This window comes from Cetorhinus maximus, chromosome 26, assembly GCF_964194155.1.
Source record: "Cetorhinus maximus chromosome 26, sCetMax3.hap1.1, whole genome shotgun sequence".
NCBI classification, from domain to species: Eukaryota; Metazoa; Chordata; class Chondrichthyes; order Lamniformes; family Cetorhinidae; genus Cetorhinus; species Cetorhinus maximus.
In genome coordinates this window covers 873,474-895,530 of record NC_135904.1, presented here as the reverse complement: position 1 = coordinate 895,530, position 22,057 = coordinate 873,474, and the positions used below count along the sequence as shown (strand labels likewise).

Sequence of the window (22,057 nt, the reverse complement as noted above, 5' to 3'; positions counted from 1 at the left end):
CCTTTTGATTCATGGGGCACTGGCAATGGTACTGGGTAAAGTGGGAGCTGTGCTGTTGGGGCACTCTTCACTTGAGTTTTGCTGCGGCCAATGTTCTGCCGAGTCACATAACTAAGGCAGTAAAGAGGGCTTTAAACTAAATGGGGGTGAGGGATCACATGAGGGAAGATGTGGTAAATTAAAGGAAAAGGGCAGGCAAGAGATCAAGGTTGCAATAAGGGTAATGATAATCAGAGCATGTCAGGAAGGGACAGAGTGTATAAGCTTCAGAGCGTAACAGCAGATAATGCCAGAGTTTGCAAAAATAGTAAAAAGATTGAATTAAAGGCTCTATATCTGAATACCCAGAGTATTCATAACAAAACAGGTGAATTGTCAGCTCAAGTAGAAATAAATATGTATTTCCTGATGGTCATTACAGAGACGTGGCCAATGCTAGGACCTGAATATTCAAGGGTATTTGACATTTTGGAAGGACAGGAAGCTAAGAAAGGGTGGTGGGGTTGCTTTGTTAATTAAGGATGACATTACTACAATAGTGATAGATGACATTAGAAATAAAGATAAAGATGTAGATCAGTTTTGGTAGAGATAAGAAATAGCAAAGGGAGGAAGTCAATCATAGGAATAGTTTATAAGCCTTCCAACAGTAACGAGGCTTTAGAACTAGATATACAGGAAGAAATAATGGGGGCCCGTAAGAAAGGTATGGCAATAATCACGGGTGATTTTTATTTACATATGGATTGGATGAATCAAATTGGCAACGGTAACCTGGAAAATGATTTTATATAGTGTTTTCAGGACAAATTCTTAGAGCAGCATGTTCTAGAGCCAATCAGAGAGCAGGCTTGTTGGCAGTATCAGAGAAGCTGACATATTGTTCTCTTTGAAGAGATGCTAATGATCTTGTAGGCTGCAGAAACCAAATTCAAAGGGAATGATACAAAGGCCATCTACATTTCATAAGCTAATCTACATTTTATAAGCCAGGCCTGGCCACTGGAGTCTCCTAATTTGCTAGGACAAATGACCCTAATACCTCCTTTCAAATTCTTAATGGTTGGAACATTAACAACCTCAGGAAACCAGACAAAGGAATATACACCCTTTGTCAAGGCCAAAGTGGAGGTGGGATTCAAGTGACATGACCCCCCCACCTAGCTGGGAGAACCGGTTATATTGCCTTGCTGGACTGTAAGGCAGTCTGCCATCTCCCATCTAACAAGCAGCAACTCAGACAAAGGGCTCCAGATTTGAATGCCTGCCCCCATCTACACTGCTTCTACTGGACTTCTGAACTTCTATACCATTGCCTGCAAGGCTAATTCATTTCTGTATGCCTGTCTCATTGTGGAAGTCAACTCTATGGAAAAGTGGATTATCCAGCATCAGTTCAGCCTGCTGATCTCCGTGAAAGAATTCACCATTGGACTTTTGATTCTGGACTCAAGTGAAACAATAATTCTTTACCCTATGGTCTTTGCCCTGGTCTTTATGCCTCTTTTATTGTATGAAGGTACAGGAGGCTATGTAGTGACAGCCCCTCTTGTGTTTTGATTGTGTGAGAATAAACTAACCCTCGGAGTTTACCCTATCTTGAGCTTGCTGAGAGGTTATTAATAAAATTAGATCACACCTAACCTGAGGTATTGGGAAATTCGCCACGGCTTATAAAGGGGGAAATCAAAACACCTTTCTGTTTAGGGATGAGTGGTGAGAGGAGAAATCAAGGCTGTTTAAATTAAAACCCCTCCTGCCCATAACAGTACATTGAGGCAGGATTAATTAATGATCTGTAGTAAAAGAGCTTCTAGGTAGCAGTGATCATAACATGATTGAATTTGCATTCAGTTTGAGGAAGAGAAGAGTGTGCCTAAGACTAGTGTTTTATACTTAAAAAAGGTAATTACAAGGGTATGAAGAGCAAGTTGGCCAAAATGAACTGGGAAAATAAGTTAAAGGGTAGAGCAGTAAAAATGCAGTGGTAGACATTTAAGGAAATATTTGATAACATTCAGCAAAGGTACATTCCAATGAGAAATAGACTCTAGGAGATGATTGCACCATTCATGGCTAACTAAGGAGGTTAAAGATAGTATCAAATTGAAAGAAAAAGTGTACAATTCTGTGAAAATTTGTGGTAGGTCAGAAGATTGCATGGAATCTAAAAACTAGCAAAGAATGACTAAAAACATAATAAGGAAGAAGAATTTAGAGTATGAGAGAAAGCTAGCTAGAAATATAAAACAGATAGTAAGAATTTTTACAAGTATTTAAGAAGGAAAAGAATAACTAATATGAGTGTGGGTCCTGTCGAGAGAGTGTCTGGGGAATTAATAGGAAATAAGGAAGTGGCAGAAGAGTTGAACAGATATTTGGTGCCTGTCTTCACTGTGGAAGACATAAATAACATCCCAAAAATACTCGTAAATCAAGAGATGAAAGGGAGGGAGGAACTTAAAACAATTGTAATCACCACGGAAAGGAAACTGAGGAAACTATTTGAACCCAAGGTTGACAAGTTACCAGGATCTGATGGACTTCATCCCAGGGTCCTAAAAGAAGTGACTGAAAGATGATAGATACATTGGTTGTAATTTTCCAAAATTATCTTGATTCTGGAAAGGCCCCGTCAGATTGGAAAATAGCAAATGTAACTCCTCTATTCAAGAAAGGAGGGAGACAAAACACAGGTAGCTACTAGCCTTGCATCCGCCAGAGGAAAAATGCTAGAAATTATTATTAAACGGGGGTTATAGCAGGGCACTTAGAAAATATTAATGCAATTAGGCAGAGCCAACATGGTTTTGTGAAAGGAAAATCATGTTTGACTACTTTGAGCATTGCTGAAAAAAGACACATTCCACTCTGGGATCTGACTTATCCTGTACTAACATCAGCTGGGATTATAACATTGGGCATACATGGTGTCATTAAAACTGAACTTAACTGTGCAGCCATACTGACCGTACCCCAACAGCCTGCGCTTGCAAAACTCAAAACTTTGACAACATGACTTTTTTCAGCAATACTCAACCAAATCACTATTTGACTAATTCATTAGAGTTCTCTGAGGAAGTAGCAAGCAACATGGACAAAGGGGAACCCATACTGCAGGGCAGGCTTTTTAAGCTTTTCTTCTGGTTGGGGAGGGGTGGGGGGAGGCAGCAGTATGCTCTCCCATAAAATCCAGTCCATGGGCTTGGAGTTACGAGTGCTCCTGGAACCTGGGGTTGTAGGGAGGCTTCAACATAGGTCTGTTTTAATTTGATTATCATTAACATGGGAAAAATGGCTATAAAGTCTTAGTACAAGTCTGCAAGAATGCCAAGTAATACAATTAACTTATTGTACATAGCATATGATTTTACAATGGTTTTAATGATAAAGCTGCAGCAATCCTTGGCATCCATGTTTCCTTTGGTGAAACTGTGATCCTGGCTACAGCCCTGACTGAGAGCATCATAAGATTCTGATAATTTTCCAACATTCCATCTTTGGACTTGTGCATGTACTTCATTGCCTAGTGTATATTCTATTCACACTAATATTCTTGCCTCGAAGCTTTGTCAACTGATATCCAAGCAATTTACTGCTTGGGCAAATGATACGTGCAATGAATTTGATAAGCAGATAGTCTGTCCAATTCACCTTTCTTAACTGCTGGTGCTAATTCCTTTGTACATTGAAGGTTCTTGGCCAGCCACAGTCTCCAACAACACTCAAGAAGCTTGACACCATCCAGGACAAAGCAGCCCTCTTGATTGGCACCCCATCCGCATACATTCACTCCCTCCACCATCGACATAGAGTGGCAGCAGTGTGTACCATCTACAAGATGCACTGCAGGAAGTCACCAAAGCTCCTTAGGCAGCACCTTCCAAACCCATGGCCACTACCATCTAGAAGGACAAGGGCACCAGATGCATAGGAGCACTACCATCTGGAAATTCCCCTCCAAATCACACACTACTATGACTTGGAAATATATTGCGTTCCTTTACTTCGCTGGGTCAAAATCCTGGAACTCCCTAACAGCACTGTGGGTGTAGCTACACCACATGGACTACAGCAGTTCAAGAAGGTGGCTCACCACCACCTTCTCAAGGGCATTTAGGGATGGGCAATAAATGATGGTCTAGGTAGCGATGCCCAAATCCCATGAATGAATAAAAAAAAATATACTGTTGAGTGCAGTTGAACAGTGGTTGTTGCTGATGGCTGTGATTTCTGACCAGGAGTTAAGGTGTAGGCATATATTGAAGAGAATTAATTTAAATGGGGATTGCTCAATAGTAAGTCAATTTACAGCAATGGCAATGTTTTTTTCTGTATAAATATGTATTTTTTGCCCTGATGCCTTCTGCTATAAGTTGAGTGCTTATGGAATGCTAAGAAGTGTGATCTGCCTTCACTGCACTTGGAAAAGTAACAAATTTGACTGTACACATTTACTGTTACATGTAGAAAACACAATTGCCAGATCCATTCTTGCAGCAGGAACTAGTTTTTCTGCAGTTTTGTGAGGATTTTTTGTTAAATGTCTCATTTTGCACGGTCACCCATTTAATATAATCAAACTACATTTGGTATTTTGCTTGTTCCTTTTGTGCTGGGTATAGCATTTAAAAACTATGGTTACCTTCCACAAATTATGGATTTGGTATTTCTTTGATGTCAAATGTTCATTCTTCTTTGCATAACCTGATTGGTTGCCTCCCATTTTACAGCCAATATCAGTGGAAAATCTTACTGGCATCGCGGGTCTAAGTTTTTGGGTTGCTCTGATGGGTATCGATTGGGAAAGTGGCGTTTTGGTAGAACAATCAAACTTATTGAATGATGGAGCAGACTCGAAGAGCCATGTAGCTTACTCCTGGGCCTATTTCATACATTCTTAACTGTGACATACTTTAGCTATTTGTCACCTTCTTTCTCAGGTTTCTCCTATTTTCAAAGCAGCGGGTGAACTTGGTGCAGTTCAACAAGGACCATAGCCCTTTAGCATCTCATCCAAGTGGTTCTTCACATGCAAACACGATGAGCGCTGGCAAACCGTGCGATCAGGGGCATCACAGACCAGCCCAGTGCTGCTCTCATTTGGTATCTCAGCAAGGGTAAGTAAAGTAAGTTAAAGAATGGGAACCAACAAGAAATGACTTTTATTTTCTTCTCATCCCTTCCCGAACCTGGGGACACTGAGGCCTGCTCAAGTAATGAGAACAGTGAACTCAGCACACAGCAGTGATCAAAGCTGGAGTCCTGCTAATCTGTATAGTTCAGTACAGCACCTAGCTGTGTGCTATTAATCTATGAACAAGTGATGTTGTAGTGGGTGTTGCAGCTTTAAAAGTATTGGATTTCTACTGTGCCCTGTCACCTACCTGGAAAATGATGTACTGCTCTCAATCTATTCCATGGATAGTTTCCCTTTGTATGAACAGTTCTCATTTCCCTGAAACAATATTAATATGACATTATTATGGAATCTTACTTGTTACTGTTTTTATAGAGTTCTCCTTAACACTACTTTTTATACTCTATATACAATTGAATGTACTCTCAAAATTAGTTAATGGTTAAAAGATTGCTTTGTTTAATGAAAAAGCTTTTGTGAGCTAGCAGGCTTCAAATGAGTGGAATTCTGATGTGAAGTCTTGTAACAAATGAAAATCAATAATTCATTGATTTTGAGATGGTTTTTAATCTGCGGTGATGCAAGTCTGGAATTAGGACTCATGGAATATTTACAGAAGGAATAATGTTAACGCGCAGAGAAGCAGAGAATTAAATATTCCATTTGATTCTTTTATTTTGACTTTACATGCGGTGTTAAAAACAAAATGTATGTAGTTATGTACACTTCCACAGTACAAGTTTACAAGAGTTTTCTATACATGTTACTTCAGGACCATTAAACAACAACAACTTTTTTTTTCTTTTCTGGGTTAGCTTGCCAAATGTACCATAATGAGAACCAATCTGGGTTTACTTTAACACAAATGGAGAAAGTAGTTGGTGAATTTAAATGTAAAGGCAATACAGGAAGTTGAAAATGGCAACGTAAAATTGAGCATGAGCTCAAATTGCAATATACAGTGCAGCATTGTTTAATCAATTTGGGCTCTTTTTACCTTTAGCCAGAATGGGTGCAAAATTACTATTTTAACTTTGACAGCATTGAAATGAACAGTTTGTTCATTGGCCATTAAGGAATCTGCAGTGTCTTATAGATTTGATTACCGTGAGTGAATTATACCACTTTATCCTGGACACTTCTACCTTTCATTTGATTCAGTTAGTATTTCAGCCATGCAGGTTGACCCCTCTGGTCAATGTCAATAAGAAGCATGGGTTACCTGTGCACCTTGGTGCTTTTACATACCTTAAATGTGACACACCAGCTCGCTTAAAGTAAATTTTGCTCAACTAATGCTACCTTTTTAAAAAATATCCTTCGTTCTTGTCAAAAACTGCACAGAGGAATGTTTACCAAAATTGGGGTGCAACCAAATTTTGATTACTTGTCTTTTCTTCCACCTCTCATTAAATGGCTGCAGGTCGTCTTTACATTTTAGGCTGTGACTTGATTATTTAATTTTATATGAAACCATTTAAAAATAAAATACAACTGGCACACTGGAAAGCAGCTTTTCTGTTCAAGAACACTTGACAAGATTTCAATATCAATGATAATGCTTATTGAATAAGGCACAAAATGCACAGAATCCAGGTGAACACAGAAACGCTATTTACAGAACAGTGTCATTACCTGCATGACTCTTCAGGATGCCCTATTAATCACATTTAAACACTCCTTAACAAAGTGATTGCACTATCCTTTATCTTGTACACTGCCCATCTCTGTGGCAGGGCAGCTCCTTGTCTACAGTTGCAAGATAAATTGACTGTATGAATTTACAATTATTGATGTAAGCGTTGAATGTAGTGGATGTTACATTTGGTTAAGCTATGTAGACACCATCTAAAAGAAAATAGCCGTAGACAGGTAGCTGCGCTCAACACAGTGATATGGTCCAAGTAAATCTGTAGTAGGACAGGGAGGTTCAGGTCAACTTCAGAGTTCTGTCGTGCTCAGTATATCAGGCAACACAGCAAAACAGCTGTAACAAGAACCATTAAGTGCATCCTAGTCTGTGTAGCTTACACATTTATCTGTGACGTTCAGAGGGAATGCCACAAAGTATTTGTCTTTGCTACAATTGGGCTATAGTGGCATTTTGTCAAACCAAAGCACAGTTGATGAGATCAGAAGTTTTATGATAAGTCATGAAACATCTGTGCAAGCAACAAGACAAATGTGGGTTCTGTCATTAAAAGTGTTCACATTTAATGGGAAGACGATGCTCAACAGCAGTGAAAATGGAACCATTGTTCAAGTATTTCCTTGTACGTTGATGCTTTAACTAATTTCACAGGATAAATTCCATGTTGCACTTCTCCAAGGCTCCAAATCTTAACAGTAATACATTTTGTATTACACAGCATCTTCTTCGTGCAGCAGGCAAACATTCCTGCCTTCAGTCTTAATTAAAGATGCCATTTGAGGAAATGTAGCAACTTTGGCCACTCCTTTGTGTATCTATCAGAGCATTGTCACTGGTAGCTTTAAGCAATATTGATCTTCAAGTCCTCCCACATCACTTTAACTGAGAAATGAATACTCTTAGTAACTGTATTTGTGTAGTGGTTTGACTGGAGTTGTGGGTTGACCGAATGATGGTTTTGGTGGCACATCTGGTTTAATGGATGGTGTTCGCTTTATTCCTGATCGAGGCAGTGTACCGTTGCTTGTGTAACTGCTCTGGCGGGACAAAGAGCCAGGTTGTGGTTGAATAACAAGGGGAGTACCATGTACAGAATCCATTCTCATGGGGGGTGCCGGAGGGAAGTACCCTCCCCTATTAAAACTGGTATGTCGTGACAACACAGCTCCATTTAATGAACTGATAACATTTTTGGGGAGCACGGATATTGAATGCCTCTGTGAAGAATTTCTTGGGTAGCCCCGCTCTCTCTCTAAACTTGACAGTTGGATGTTTGAAGTTGTTGGAACATCTACCCTCTTAGTTGGGCTGTGTCTTGGTAGAGTAGAAGAAGGAGAATATAGTGAGGCCTCTCTGTTCGGAACCTTGGGTGGCATTTCAACTATTTTGGTCATTGGGTCTAGCATTAGGTTTTGACGAGTCATAGGGACATCTCCCAAAATAGCTTTAGGATTGCTACCACTTTCATTGAGATGTTTCAGAAGGTCATTTAGTGTGTTTCTTGCCTCAATAGCTCTTCGCTGTTCTTTTTTACTTGAATGACCAGTCATTGACATTTCTATGTTCTGTACCTTCCTTTCAGCTTTGTGTGCATTAGAATTTGAGAAAGACATGTTGTAGGCATGGGTAGCATTGGGAAGTACCACTGCGCTGGGTATTTGACCACTATGGTTTATAGGTGAATGGGGAGGAGGACTAGATGGAATAATTTGAGGGCTTTTTAAAGGTGATTCCTTCCTTGCTGCATTAATATTGTTCTGGGCTTTCTCCCACTGGTTCTTGATTGGTTGAATACTTTTCTGCTGAAGCACTGGTGTAGATTCAGGAGTTGGCAGCGCTGCCAGTTCTGGAGGTTGCCCATGGTTATCCACAATCATAGACTTTGCATCACTGCTGGGTGGTAGCTCCTTGCCATTAGATAGCAAGTTGGTATAAAGCTTAGGTGTGTCAATATTTTGTGGATACTCCTTGACCGGACTGTCAAATAGCCCATTGAACTTTGTGAAACTTCCACTCGAGTCGGTGCAGGACTGTGCAGATTCTGCATCCTTGTTCATTTTTCTGGCTTTGCGTAAGTAGGTATCCCGGTGACAGTACACAGCTATGCCAGAAATGAAGGCTCCCAGAACAAAAGCAGCAAGAACACAGGTGATCAGAACATTCATGTGAACCATCTGATTTGCATCTCCAGATTGCACCTCCCATCGTACACCTGTAACAAATAGAAGGTTGTAAAAACATTGAATGTTTCTATGTTGCTGATTCCTTGTTTGCAAAGAGTATATTAGAAATTGAAAGTACTACAGTAAAAAACAAAAGACCTACACTTTGACAGAAACCTATTGCTATTTTCTGTTTTGTTAGAAGTCAGATTTGATGGTCTTTGTTTTCAGTGATTTTGAATTTGATTTCAGATCATTGAGATATTGATTTTTCAGCACAGCAGAGCTCTTGTGCCTGGAATTCTATAAATGACTTACCAAACATGGATGAAGTAGAAATCTGCACACAAATGAGTGCAGAAAATTCCTTCATTTAAAATAATATTTTTGCCCAGCAGTATAAATGAGTGAATCCAAAATCCATTATTGATTTTTCTCTGCCGTTGGAAGATATTTTCCAATGTCCAAACAAATGATCCATTTCTGAATTACAATGAGTTTAATGTTTGGAACTGCATGTTCAAATGAACTGACTGCCTTCAAACCATTCTTGTAAGGAAGGAGGCTTCTCACCAAATTCTTGCTTTCCATCAGCCCATTCCCCTCCCCAAACTCTGCTTCTGGTGACAGCTGTCCATTCAGTCCCGTGTAAGTGATAACTTGGAGCTGTGACTTAATTTTGTGGCACATTTATATTCTCTATTCCTACTACTGCATTGTGGATCAAACAGAAGAGGTGGAAGGAGGGGATTGTAGTGATGGAAATCAGTTGAGCCCAGAAGGATAGTTTTTTAATCACTTCAGTTGCCTCAGTCCTCCCTTTAAAGGCGCTTTGCAGCAGGGTTAGAAACATTTTTGGTCCTGGTTGGCCAGGTAGTTGGTCACAATGCTACACTATCCTCTCCTGCATGACTCCCAATGCTAGGAGTCAGTCCTACATTCTTGACCCTGCAATGGGCAAGCAGGACTGGGTTGGACCACTGGCAGAAGATTTACCCCAACACACATCTGGTGGCAATGCCAACCCTGAGCAAAATGTCTCCCCCATTAATTTATTTAAAAGAAACGGTTTTAACACCTGTACTTAACTAGAAAACAGAGGACTATCCTGTGACTTATTATGCATTCATCCACAGTAATCTCTCTTATTTCAAATCATTAATATTCATTTTAGAATTTTCTTAATGAATGTGATCTGGTAATTTAATGTAGCTTTCAATCAACATTATTCTGTTCATCTAGTGGCTCGATGCATAGCACAAGTATCTTTTAATTCCACTGGAGAACAATCATTTTGGAAAATTTTGTTTTGTATCTCTAGGTGACTGTCTCTTAACTGCACAGTGCTGATAAAACACAACACTAAGCATCAGTGATGTATCGAGTTGAAGATTTTAATGCTTGGCACTTTACACCCAAGCTCCATGGTTCTATTTAGTTAGAGGAATAAGTAGACCTAATTGCAGGCTAGTTGGTTTTGCTTGGCTGTTCTTCTCTAACCTTTTGGAACAAGTCAGTTGTTATGGCTCAACTGTACATTGCAAAAGCCTGTACCTTTATACTTAGAATCGGCGGCACTTGCGACCATGCAGCCAAATAGAAAGTGTTTCTGTGCCATGGTACACAGCAATCAAATTAGCATTGAAGCAGTGATAAAGTTCAAGTCTTATTTTCTAGGTCAGTTATGATTAAAAACTTTGTGTTATGTCCAAACTTGGATTGACATGTTTGAGCTCTTAACTTTCTTTATGAAAAGTGTTATCTACAATAAAAGTCACCCTCTGGCTACATCAAAATCGCAACATATTATTTTAAAAAAGACACAAGCCTGCCATTTCTCTAAAGGGATCCAGAGTTGTCAATTTGTACAGATTTGTTTATAGTCTTTTTTTCCCTCTACCAAAAAGGTTATTTTTGTGCTCCCATACTATGATATTCATTGCAATGCTGGAGTTCCTCAGTTCCTACTTTCATTGTTCCAAAGACATACTATGCTTTGGGTATTTGAGGCACTACATCCTTAGTCACTGCCTTAGAGGTACTGAATTAGAAGCTTCAGTTTATGGATTACACAGAACAGATGTTGAAATAAGATATAGATTGGACGTTGATATTTAATGTACTATGTGATATTATCAAAAAGTGATGGATTAGAATACAACAGATTTACAAACTGGTTAGGCGTGGAATTTGAAGTATACACACATTTTTTTGATTTGATTCAGCACTTATTGTATCTTTCTTATCGTCTATGGAGTCTCACCCAATGGTCCTCCAACATCAACACCCTGCCTGTCAGCTGAGAATTTTTGCAAACAAGTGAAGACATAAGAGGGATGAAATCCCTCAGAAGAGATTAAAAGGACAATGATGTTCCTTTTTAAACGGAACAGAAGGGATGTTTGTTCATCAGGCAGTATGCCACAAAAAAAGTTGAAAACATATTTAATCTGCCTCTTCGAGGAGTTCCTATTTCAGTGAATCCATAACCAAATTCCACTAAGCATATCCAGTCTCTCGCCACAGAAGATCCATCTGTCTCTGTCAAGCTGCCATTAGGATGATTGATATCCTCTTTGTTCCTGGATGCCAGCATAGCGTGATCCAACACAGTAGTCTTTTCACAAAGCAATGCAATTAGACAGTCTCTCTTCACATTCTTCTTGAGCCCAGCCCTTCACCCCGAAAGTGCTACTCCTCATCTCCCCCCCAGGAACTGTGTTCTCTTTACAGCGATGCTTGTGTGACAGGTTTCTGACACATGAGCCTCATGCAGCCCCCAACAATGCTAGTGTAAGCTTGCTGATTTGCTAAGACTGCGTATGCCCCTGTACATGAGAAGGGGATGGAAGGGGAGGAGTATACCAGATGAAAATTTCATTTTGGCATTGAGACTCTGGAATAGACAGCTATGAGGAAATATTAACTTATTGTGGACGATGAGGCGGCATATTTAGCAGAGTTCATGTCTGTGGAGTAATGCCTTTTTAAAAAAAGTCAGACAACACTTGTTAAATTAGGCAACAGTGAAATTTCAATTATATTTCAAACGTCAGCAATGACTCATGAATATCTAATTGATCCTCTGAGTAAACATGCAATGGCTTTTGCAGTTAAACAACAGGGTGCTTTTTATGCCATAGCGCCATTATAATACACTATTTGGCCAGTTACCAAGTAGTCCATTTTAAAAGGGGTCAAGTGTAATTAATATTCGTGGCTTGACTCAATTACTTGGTTGATAGAAACCGGAAGTAACAGAGCTTATAGTGTTTCTAGAATACACTCCTGCTATTTGCAAAGAAAGCTTTGCCTAAATTATGATGATAAGCAAACTCCCAGCACCATGATATGCTGTTTCGAGGGGCAAGGGAGCCCAACTAGCTTTATGATTTTGGTAAAAAAAAATAGCATGAAGACTGAAGTAACTGCCACAATAATAGTGCTGCTAAACTGCTACCTGTAACTAGGGTTTTACTGAAGTAAATGTGTGTCATTAAAGTTATCTTTTTATCTTAAAGTTATCTTCTAAGATTTAATCTGCACACTCTATAGAACAGGATTGCTTCATAAACAGGTTAACACAAGTTGTGTCACAATTGTCCTGTCAAACTGACGATGCACATTATTTGTTCCTGCCCTGTTTTTCAATCCATCTCCTTTTCTATTTTCCTTGTTCTCCCTCCCCTTGTTTTAAAATGTCCCCTGAACCAGCTGCCACTTTCTAATTCCTCCATCTGAATTCAGGGAAAACATCTGGTTTTGGATAAAGTGCTGTTCTTTTAATTCCATCTGGCTACTCCATGCCAGCAGCTATGTTTGCGTGCAAGATGGAAAGATTATTTCAGTTGAAATAGAGAAAAAAAAATATTAGCATTGGCAGTTTTTGAAAGCATCCTGTGTTGGTAGAATTCCAAATAAGTAAAATATAATATTTTCTGTGACATCCAAGTAAAATACACAAATATAGAAAATATCAAGTTAAATCAAGTGCAGAATTGTATAAAACATACAACCAAGCAAACAGAGCAAGGAAGTCGTTTCCTGCTCATAGCTGAAGAGAACAATCTATGCTGAACACAGCTTTAGCCACAACACATACAAATACAATTTACAACCACAATTTTTTGCAATTACCACAGTCACGAAAATCAATGGCTCCTGAACAAAGTGGTTCCCATTAGTCTCTTGTTTAAACTATTTCTCACTTAGTTTCAGTTTTTATCTCAAAGCAGTTACTCTGTTAGGAAGACTGTTAGAAGATAAAATGTTAGCTCAGTATATTAGTATGAAACACACATGTTTAGTATATGGTCGATTCCCATTGGAGGCATTCTGTAATTCCACAAAAGTACAGGTTGCTGGCTAATGAGTTAGATTCTCGATTTTTACACACATGCAGTCTTTCAGCCATTCCATAGGTTAGAGCTATTGAGAGATTTTTGTTTTATTAAATACAAAAATCAGGCAAGGCCTTTTGAACATTTTATCTTTTCTAAATGATAAAATGCTCAGGGTTAGAACTGTTAATGGCAGTGGTCAACATAAGGAAATGTCAAGAAAGAAAGAAACAGCATTGACTGTTCGATAACAAAAGCTGCAAAGGAAGCAATGAGCTGAAACAAAAGTGCAACGGACTAACTTAAATAATGGATTGCTTACATAATGCGCACCAGCACATTTATCAGAAATGTGCAAGTCTCAACTGAGGTAAAAGTGATTAACAAAGAAGAAAAATAAAAAGGACTGCCAATAATTCTGATAGGAAACCTGTTTTAGCTGCTTGTTTTTATGCCTGGACAAAGACCTGAACATTTTTATTGAGGAACACGGAAACCATCCTCCTGAGGCCTTTTATGTGCAGTTTTAGGATTTACATTTCCTCAAACCAAAATATTAAGCATGCAAAAATCAACTTGGAATAAAAATGCAATTTATTTTCTTCAAAGGAAAAACCTTGATTATTAATTCAAGGGAAAAAAGAAATCACCCATTGTGATGTACTGCAATGTGCAAATTATGTACCACATTTTCTGACTGACCTTACTTACAAATTTACCTCTATGTACCTTACAATAGTTTGACTGAATCTCATGAGAAAACTTGCAGAACAAAACCAGTCTGGCTAAGAGCGTTCCGAGCTCCGAAGTTCAAGACTATCATTGGCTTCCACTTAACATCAGGTGGAAAAGGCTTTGTTATTTGAGACAGGAGCTGCGCTCCATACAGTGCAGACCTAGAATACGAAGATATGTAGTATTTCAATGTACAAGTACCCTTCAGTTTAACTTAAGGCTAGTTCTGCTTTAGTTAAGTGAGCTATGGGGCTTTTGAGTGATCAAAATATATGATTTATGTATATTTTTAAAAACAGCAGCATTTGTTTTAAACCAGGTTTCCATTCAGTGAAAGAAAGCTTCCCTTCAAAGGCCTTACCATTGGGGACAGCAGATAATGGTTCAAAATAATCATAAGTGTCCATATCATCTTGTACTTCAACCTTTCGTGAACCAATCAGGTTTGGAGATACTACTGGGCCACTTGCACCCGTGGAAGCAGAGACTGCCGATAAATCCGTGTCTGTGATAAATTTAAATTATTTTCACAATTAATGGGGAAAAATATGAATAAATTTGCTCTGTAATGATACCAAACTGCGCCACTTACCGTAGCAAATTTCTTGAACAATCTTAAATGTGCAAATAACAAAACATTTGTTTGTACAATCTGAACACACCCAGCATCAGTATTCGACTGGCATGGAACTGTTGGAGAACTATGTTAATACTAATCCAGAGAGGTTTTGATTTTATCCTCCTGGTTGAGCAACTTGTCACCAGAGCACCCTCCTTTAGTGGCGAATGGAGGAGATACTGGGTTTTGAGACTTAATGGGTGCTTGGCGGTCAGTCAAGTGGATGAGTCTGTGTTAGGTGGAAGCTCTGCAGGTCAGGTTGATTTTTTGTGCCTGAAGCCCATGTATGCTTCCTGGTATTTGTATAGAATCATATGGCAAAGGAGGAGACTATTCAGCCCATCAGGCCTGTGCCGTCACTCAGAGAGCTACAATGTTAATTCGTATGATTTACTCCATGGACAGCCACATTCACTAATGTCTAAAGGCTTTCTTAGGCCTGGATTTTCATAACAAGAGTCCCGTGCCTGAGCATGACACCTACCGTTTTTGCTGGGGCAGGAATGGGCCGAGTTCGGGATTCGCACATGTGCACTTCGCAGAGGCAGCTACCTCTTTTAAATCCGTAGTTGCGTCCACTTGAGATTTCTGTGATCCAGGTGTGTGAAACACCACGTGCGCAGGTTAGACCTGATAGGAACTTTGTGCAGTCTGTTGGAGAGGTAGGGTACCTCTTTGAATATGGTTCCGGGTCACCTTTGGGGGAAGGTCAGGAGCTTTGAGGGAGCTAAGGTGCCCCATGGAAATGTTAAAATTAGGCATGAATGTACATAAAAAATGCTCAAGCTCATTGGAACTGCCAAGCTGCTAAGGTATTTAAAACTCTTGTTCTTTAAATCTTTGAAAAAAAACGTCTGGTGTGTTGAAAAAAAAATCACTGCTTGCTATTTCACTCTGTCTGTTGACATAAGCCTGAGAGCCACTATTATCGATGTAGTGCAGAATAGCTGATTTCACAACCTTCCATATTCACAGTAGGGTGCCTTCCATTTCATTGTTTGATTGACATCTCCAAGTGGTTATGGACACTTAAAGTGGGACAATGGAATTCCAATTTTAGATTTTATAAAGGATGTAGCTGAAGGATTGTAAATGTAGTAAATGGGTTTTTATGAATGTGAATTTTTAAAAAATAAAGTCTGCAATAGACACTTAGAACTTCCATTTTATTTAATCTCAGTATGGGTCCTGAGATCTGCCCATGGTGGATACTGTTGGCATGGTAGATGTAAGGGCAAAGCGTGCTTGATGGGGGCACATGGGTTGACATGAGTTAGCACTACATTGGCATATGGGCTATAAAGGCCCATGGGGATGGGTAGAGGGCCATAGGTTGGCATGGAGGGTGTGAGGTTTCATGATGGGTGGAGGGCATGGTGCGAGGGCTGGAGATCTGCTTATTGTTATATTGCTTCTATAAAAATCTTGGCACAGTGCCGGAGGACAGAGGCAGACCTTCTCAGCCTGGGGCGGCAGGTCCAACTCCCAAAGAACCCCCTACCCCGTAACGAAAATCCCAACTTCCAGGGAACTTTCTCCCAGTTGGGTTTGCAGAGCCGGACTCTGTGAGCTCCTGACTCGGGAGCAAAAATCCAGGCCCTAGTTTATTTGGCATATACAGTTATTAAAATGACCAGGACATTATTCTGTTCATTAAGCTGCATCTTGGAAGTTATCCTGAAACAGGACAGCTTCACTAAGGCCAAACACTTACTTTGCAACCAGTTTGCCAACACTGCTAATAAATTTCAGTTTTGCTGTGCGCATCCTGATGCTTTTCTTTTCTGCTTCTAAAGCATCTCCTTTACCCATTCTGAATACAGCGACTCAGCTTGGATATTGTTCAAGGTGCCATTTTTCAAACAATAAATTTTTTATAGACAGACGAAATGAGAGCAATTGATTTGTGTTCAGAACATCTTTAATAGTCTGGTAGAAATCAGGCTTCATCTGCTGTGGTTATTGTGCTGACACATGCAAGATGGATGCCTAGAAAAGTGTTGGTGTCTGAATCAAACATGAAACTAATTCTGGTGTGACTTATACATGGACAGACTGACCTCTGGAAAAGCTGAGGTATCGTTTTTTTTTGTTTAAGCTTATGACTAAGGTCCATCACCGCATCCCTACTGGAGATTTATATCTCCCAGTATCTCGGATGTCAAGCTGAAAAAATGATTCCAAAATAGAACACCTGGCGTGGCGAGAGGACGGAATGATGACCTCTGCCATGCTGCTGCATTGTAGGGAACATGCAATGCCATAAGGAATTAAAATCAGTATTAGTGCATTAAGGTACTTCTACAATAGGAGGCTGAGCATCCTTACATGTCACTTTGAGAGTCAGCAGTATTTTGCTGAATAGCAAAGGATTAGCTGCAGCTTCACATTGTCATCTCGGCATTTAATTCAGGAACTTTGGGTGTCAGCAAAATTGGGGCTTTATTTTCATATGTCCAGGGGTTCAAGGTCGGGTATAGGTGCACTTTGAAAATAGCATTCCCAGATGGAGTGTCAGTCTTCTGATGGATGCGGAATGTGGTATTCTCACAGTGGGTCGGGGGTTGGTGGTGAAGAAAGCCAGCAACTTGCTTGCCTCCAATTAACAGCCAGATAAGCCCTTTGAATAGCATGTTAATAGGCTGGGGAGAGCCAGGAAGAGATTTTCAAAGTGCTGTCCAGGAAAAGCGAAGTCTGGTGCATGCAAGTGTTCAGCTGTCGGGAACAATGTGGGGAGCCATTATGTGATGGAGCTGATGAATTAAAGTCATGGAAAAATAGGGTGATTTAAAAACAGAGCATGGCAGGTACCTTCCAATTGATTGTTTGGCGACTTGTTTGAAACGTGACCCTGCTGGCCTTCTGATCGCTCCATTCTGCAAGGCAATAGCAAGCCCTGTCTTAGGTGCTGTCTGCCTATGAGCACTGCAATGTAGAGCCTATTCCCGCCTCCATGCAACACCCATTGCCACTAGTTGGGCATCGAGCTCACCTCCTGCCTAATTAATGGATTTACATTTCAGAAAAGTAGCGCCATGATGTCGAGATCTGGAAATGACCCAGGTGTCAGATTCCTGAACCTGGATTTTTAAAAAAAGTTTCTGAAATTGCAAGTAGTACATTTTTTTTTTGAAACTTCCAAACATTTGGCTTTTAAGACACCCTCATTTTATGAATCCAGAAAAGCTCAAGTGAATTAAGGCCAAAGCCATTTTTAGATCTCCAGCAAATGTCTCATTTTATGAGGGGCTACTCTTTCAAAACAAGTGGAACTCATTGTTAGCAGCACCGAAGCCTTTCTGAGTGGTGAAGAGTTTTGGGACTCAACCCCACAATTATCTAGGTTGGCAGCTGGTGCTGAGAGATTCGGAGACCTTCTTACAACAGACCTTGAACTTCTTACATGGAAGGCCATTCATGGAAAACACTCATGAATTATGGACACTCATGTTTTGCTCGCAATAATATGCTGAGCCATATAAACAGCTGCCTAAACAGGTACACAAAGTAGAAATTGTACTTTGTCCCACACAATATGGATAAAGTATTTCAACATGTTCACAGAATTACATTCTGACAAATTGAAAATACATGTAAAAGACCTAAGTAATGCTTTATGTGTTAATATTACATTACTGAAGCATAGATCTTGATTTCTGAGAGAAAACAGATAAGTAAATTAGTAGTTAACCAGCAAGATGCCTACACATGCTTGGGAAGCAAAGCAACCTGGGCTGCTACAGAGTGCAGCAAATGTTGAATGTGTTAAAAAGGTAACCTTGGGTAAGAAATCCGATTAGTCAATGGTGGCTGGGAGAACGTGCTGGGGAATGCTAATGAAGGAGGAGGAAAGAATAATTAGTTAGCTAAATCATTCTTGTGGCTGGCAGATGTAGAGCAATTCAGGCACAGCCATCTGCCAAGCGAGCAGATAGGGAAAGGGTAAAGTTTGCTGAGGAAGTGGAGGAAAAGAAATGGTAAACGTAAAAAGAGCAACAACAAAACTAACCAGATGTTGGATCACCAAATGTTTTGTAATCTGGTGTGGTGGCCAAGATTTCTAAAAGAATTAAAAGAAAGATCGGTGAAATAAAAAGGTAATGAACTTAGCAACTGAAATAGTTTAATTAAAACCAGCTGTGTATGCTACAATAATAAAACTTCAGAATATTAACTTGATGTGCATCCACTTAGAAATCACTAAAAGTAATAAGGACTTTCAGCTCTGCAAACTATATTAGGATGATGAAAGGTTTGGCTTTTTTTGAAACCGCACGCGTTCTGCTCGACATGTTAGTCATGCATGAAATTATATAGCGCAACTTGGTAAATCAAGGTCTGAGTACCTTTGTGGAACCTCAAATGATTGGTTTGTGCCTTCACATTCTAAATTCCCTCCATGTTAAAACAAATTGGTTTGAGAAATCTTACTTACCATGACACTCGCCAAGATGTGCTGTGTTGCCGGACTCTACATCTTGTTCAAACACAGTGCTGGTGATAAAGAGCAAAAAAAAAACATTCTTGAGACACTTGAAATACAACCATGTTTAGTCTAAAAACATAAATTGCTTCAACAGCAGGAAGGAGAGAGAAAAATAAGCCCTTGCTGCAAACTTGTCTGAAGGAATTCAATCTCATCAGAAATTAAGATGTTAGCATGAAAACAATACTTACTTTATACCAGGTCTTACAATTCCACACGATTTATTATCCAGCCAGGCACAGTATGGATCTCGTGAACCAATGCAAGCTCTGTGGGTAGAATGGAAAACAATAACTGGCATCTTTTGAGGGTACAGTTAAGTTTTTAGGTAAGAGCATTAGAAGGATGGATGCATTCTTTAGGGGTGACTGTGGCCTGGTGCTCACAGGGATAACCACGTGGAAATTCGGGGACATCGAGTGCTACATCAAGGAATCACTCCAGGTCCAGGAAACCTGTACATAAGAACCCAAGAATTTTAGGAACAAGGAATGTTCACACTTTTTTCCCAAACATACGCCCCATTCTAACCCTATTTCCCTCAATCCTGGCTCTTACCTTTTTCTAGGTAACTTATTCTGCAAGTCCCATTAACTTTTGGGGGATTAAACTCTGCTTGACTTTTCTATTTTATCTTCCTATATAATTTTTAACTTGTGTGTTTTGGCATTTGAACCCTCCCCCATTGTGAACCATTGGCCTGAATGAATGGTCAACATAAGAACACGAAAAAATAGGAGTGACCGCCATGCTTCCTTCTGAGTCTGCTCGATAATATCATGGGTGATCATCAACTTCACTACTCCCCCCACCTCCCCAAATCAAATATCCCTCAACTCCCTTACTGTTCAAAAGTCACTTGATTTCAGCCTTGAATATACCTAACAAGTAAACATCCACAGTCCTCTGGGATGAAGTAGTCCAAGAACTGCCCTCTCAAAATCTTATATGTTTCAATGAGTTCGTCTCTCATTCTTCTAAAGTCCAACAAGTGTAGACCCATTCTACTTAATCTATCAGATATGCTTGTATATAGTTTAATAAGGAAAATCTCCAAACATGAGCGTATGATACAACAGTGATACAGTCTTAACGTGTCACTATTCAAATAGATTGAGCATTTAATTTTTTTTAAAATAGCATTTCTGATTATTTCTCTTCTAAATTCCTTAACCAAGCCATTTGTAGAGCTATTTCTGTGATCTGTTATAATCATGAAGGACATGTTAATGCTTTCCATTGCTATAATAATCCAAAAAAGTCCAAAGCTGCCCCTCGCCCACCCCCTGGCGGGCAGTTCTCCTGAAAATCTCAAGCTGGGGATAAAATATTAAACTGACATCTACATCAGCTGAACATACTGAACTCCGGTGAGAATTCTGCAGTCAGTATTGATATTTTAGTTCCAGTATGTGATTACAATATTGCATTTGAACAAATTTATGGTTGGTTACTGCACTACAAAAGGTTATTTCAGTTTCTTACAGCAGCATGTAGAATAGTTTCTGAAAAATGCCACAAATTTGTTATGGTCATGAAGAGAGAAGCAGCAGTTCTTCCTAATATTTTCTCTTGTAACGTTGCACTCTTCTCTTTGGTATCGCTTGAGGTTGCACAACCACTGTTGTTTACTTACTGATTTGAAAAAAGTGCCATGTGTCTTGTTACCAGCAAAGTTTAAATTCATGGATCACTGCTGTTGTTTTTTTCTGTAGACTTTCTCATCCCCTCCACCCAAATATTCCCAACCTTTTTCTTTTGAAGCCTCTGATTCAAACTGCAGATTGGGAATCGGGGGTGGAGGGTAAGTGGGGGTACATTTTTAATGATAAAAAGTTGATGGGTTTGAGTTGGATGGGCGAGGCATTAAAATCGGGTTTCCAACTTTCCCATTTCTGCCTTTATCTCATATACAGGAAGGAGCAACCAACCCAATCCAAGTAGGCGGGTTGGCACTTTAAATAGGACAGAGCCTTTGGGATTCAACATTATTGAGCCTTTCAGCTTGAACTGCAGTTAATCAGGTTTCCCAAAGGCCAGGAAACTCGGCAGCTACATCATGGTGAGGGCTTGATAGGCGAATGCCTTTATACCTCCTGGATCCAGTGTGCTTGCCTGAGCAGCCCTTTCAATCGGGGACCTCCAAAGCCCCCTCCCCCAAACTGAAGGCTGTGGATTCCCTTCCCATGCCTCTGACAGAGAAATCTTGATTTTTTGTTTTCCCCAGGGATTTCTGACCCCCTCCCCATCCCAACCTCCACCCACCCCTGCTCCTGCCAGGCCAGTTAAGTTACAAATTCAGCCCATGGTTTCTTAGACATCTGTAGCGCTCCTACTATTTAAACCAAGGTGAGAAGACAAGGGTGTTAAATTGGCAAAATTTCGAATTGTATAAAAATTTTGGAAGATCCTGCATCCCCTACCCTGTTATTTGAACCCTTCTCCACAGTGAACAATGTTCTTGAATCAACTTTGTCAGCCACTTCCATAATACCTTTCCACGTAGATGCACTGTCTGATTTGACTGTGTGTAAAATATAAATATGCACGCTAAATAACTGGCCGTGTTATTATTAGATTCTGTATAATTACCATTCTGACTTTTCCCTTAATCAGTAGTAACGGAAACTATAGAAAGTTAAGAAATACTAACTTCTTGCACGTGCCATAATGTTCACAGTGACTGAGAGGGACACGAATGACACAACTGGAGAAGGCCACAAACACAGCATGGTGATCTTTGTCAATCTGTAATCCCAGGACTTTCCTGTCATCTTCATTAGCAGCGTTACACCTGTTTGTTTTGGTTCAATCAGAAAATCTCAGTCAGCTACACTTTCTTAAAGATTAATGATTTGATTTCTTTAAGCGTGGATGGAATATTTTAAATTCCCAAACACAAAGCAACCTGTTTCACAGTGCGC

The 22,057-nt window shown here is 39.8% G+C and overlaps 1 protein-coding gene across 11 annotated transcripts in view; it reads right to left on the bottom strand.

The window, feature by feature from the left end:
- Nucleotides 1-5,790: 5,790 nt before the first annotated feature.
- The window catches only part of sema6d (semaphorin 6D), a 287,153-nt gene continuing 270,886 nt past the window's right edge, over nt 5,791-22,057 (bottom strand). For 9 of the 11 annotated variants that reach the window (XM_078529935.1, XM_078529931.1, XM_078529943.1 and 6 more), the window contains 6 exons: nt 21,787-21,927; nt 19,325-19,402; nt 19,083-19,141; nt 18,657-18,707; nt 14,390-14,533; nt 5,791-9,003 (listed from right to left, as the gene is read on the bottom strand). In XM_078529935.1, coding sequence (XP_078386061.1) covers nt 7,691-9,003; nt 14,390-14,533; nt 18,657-18,707; nt 19,083-19,141; nt 19,325-19,402; nt 21,787-21,927 — 1,786 coding nt within the window. In that variant the 3' untranslated portion in view covers nt 5,791-7,690. The remainder of the gene's footprint in view (nt 9,004-14,389; nt 14,534-18,656; nt 18,708-19,082; nt 19,142-19,324; nt 19,403-21,786; nt 21,928-22,057) is intronic. The other 2 variants (XM_078529934.1, XM_078529932.1) reach the window with 2 other exon arrangements.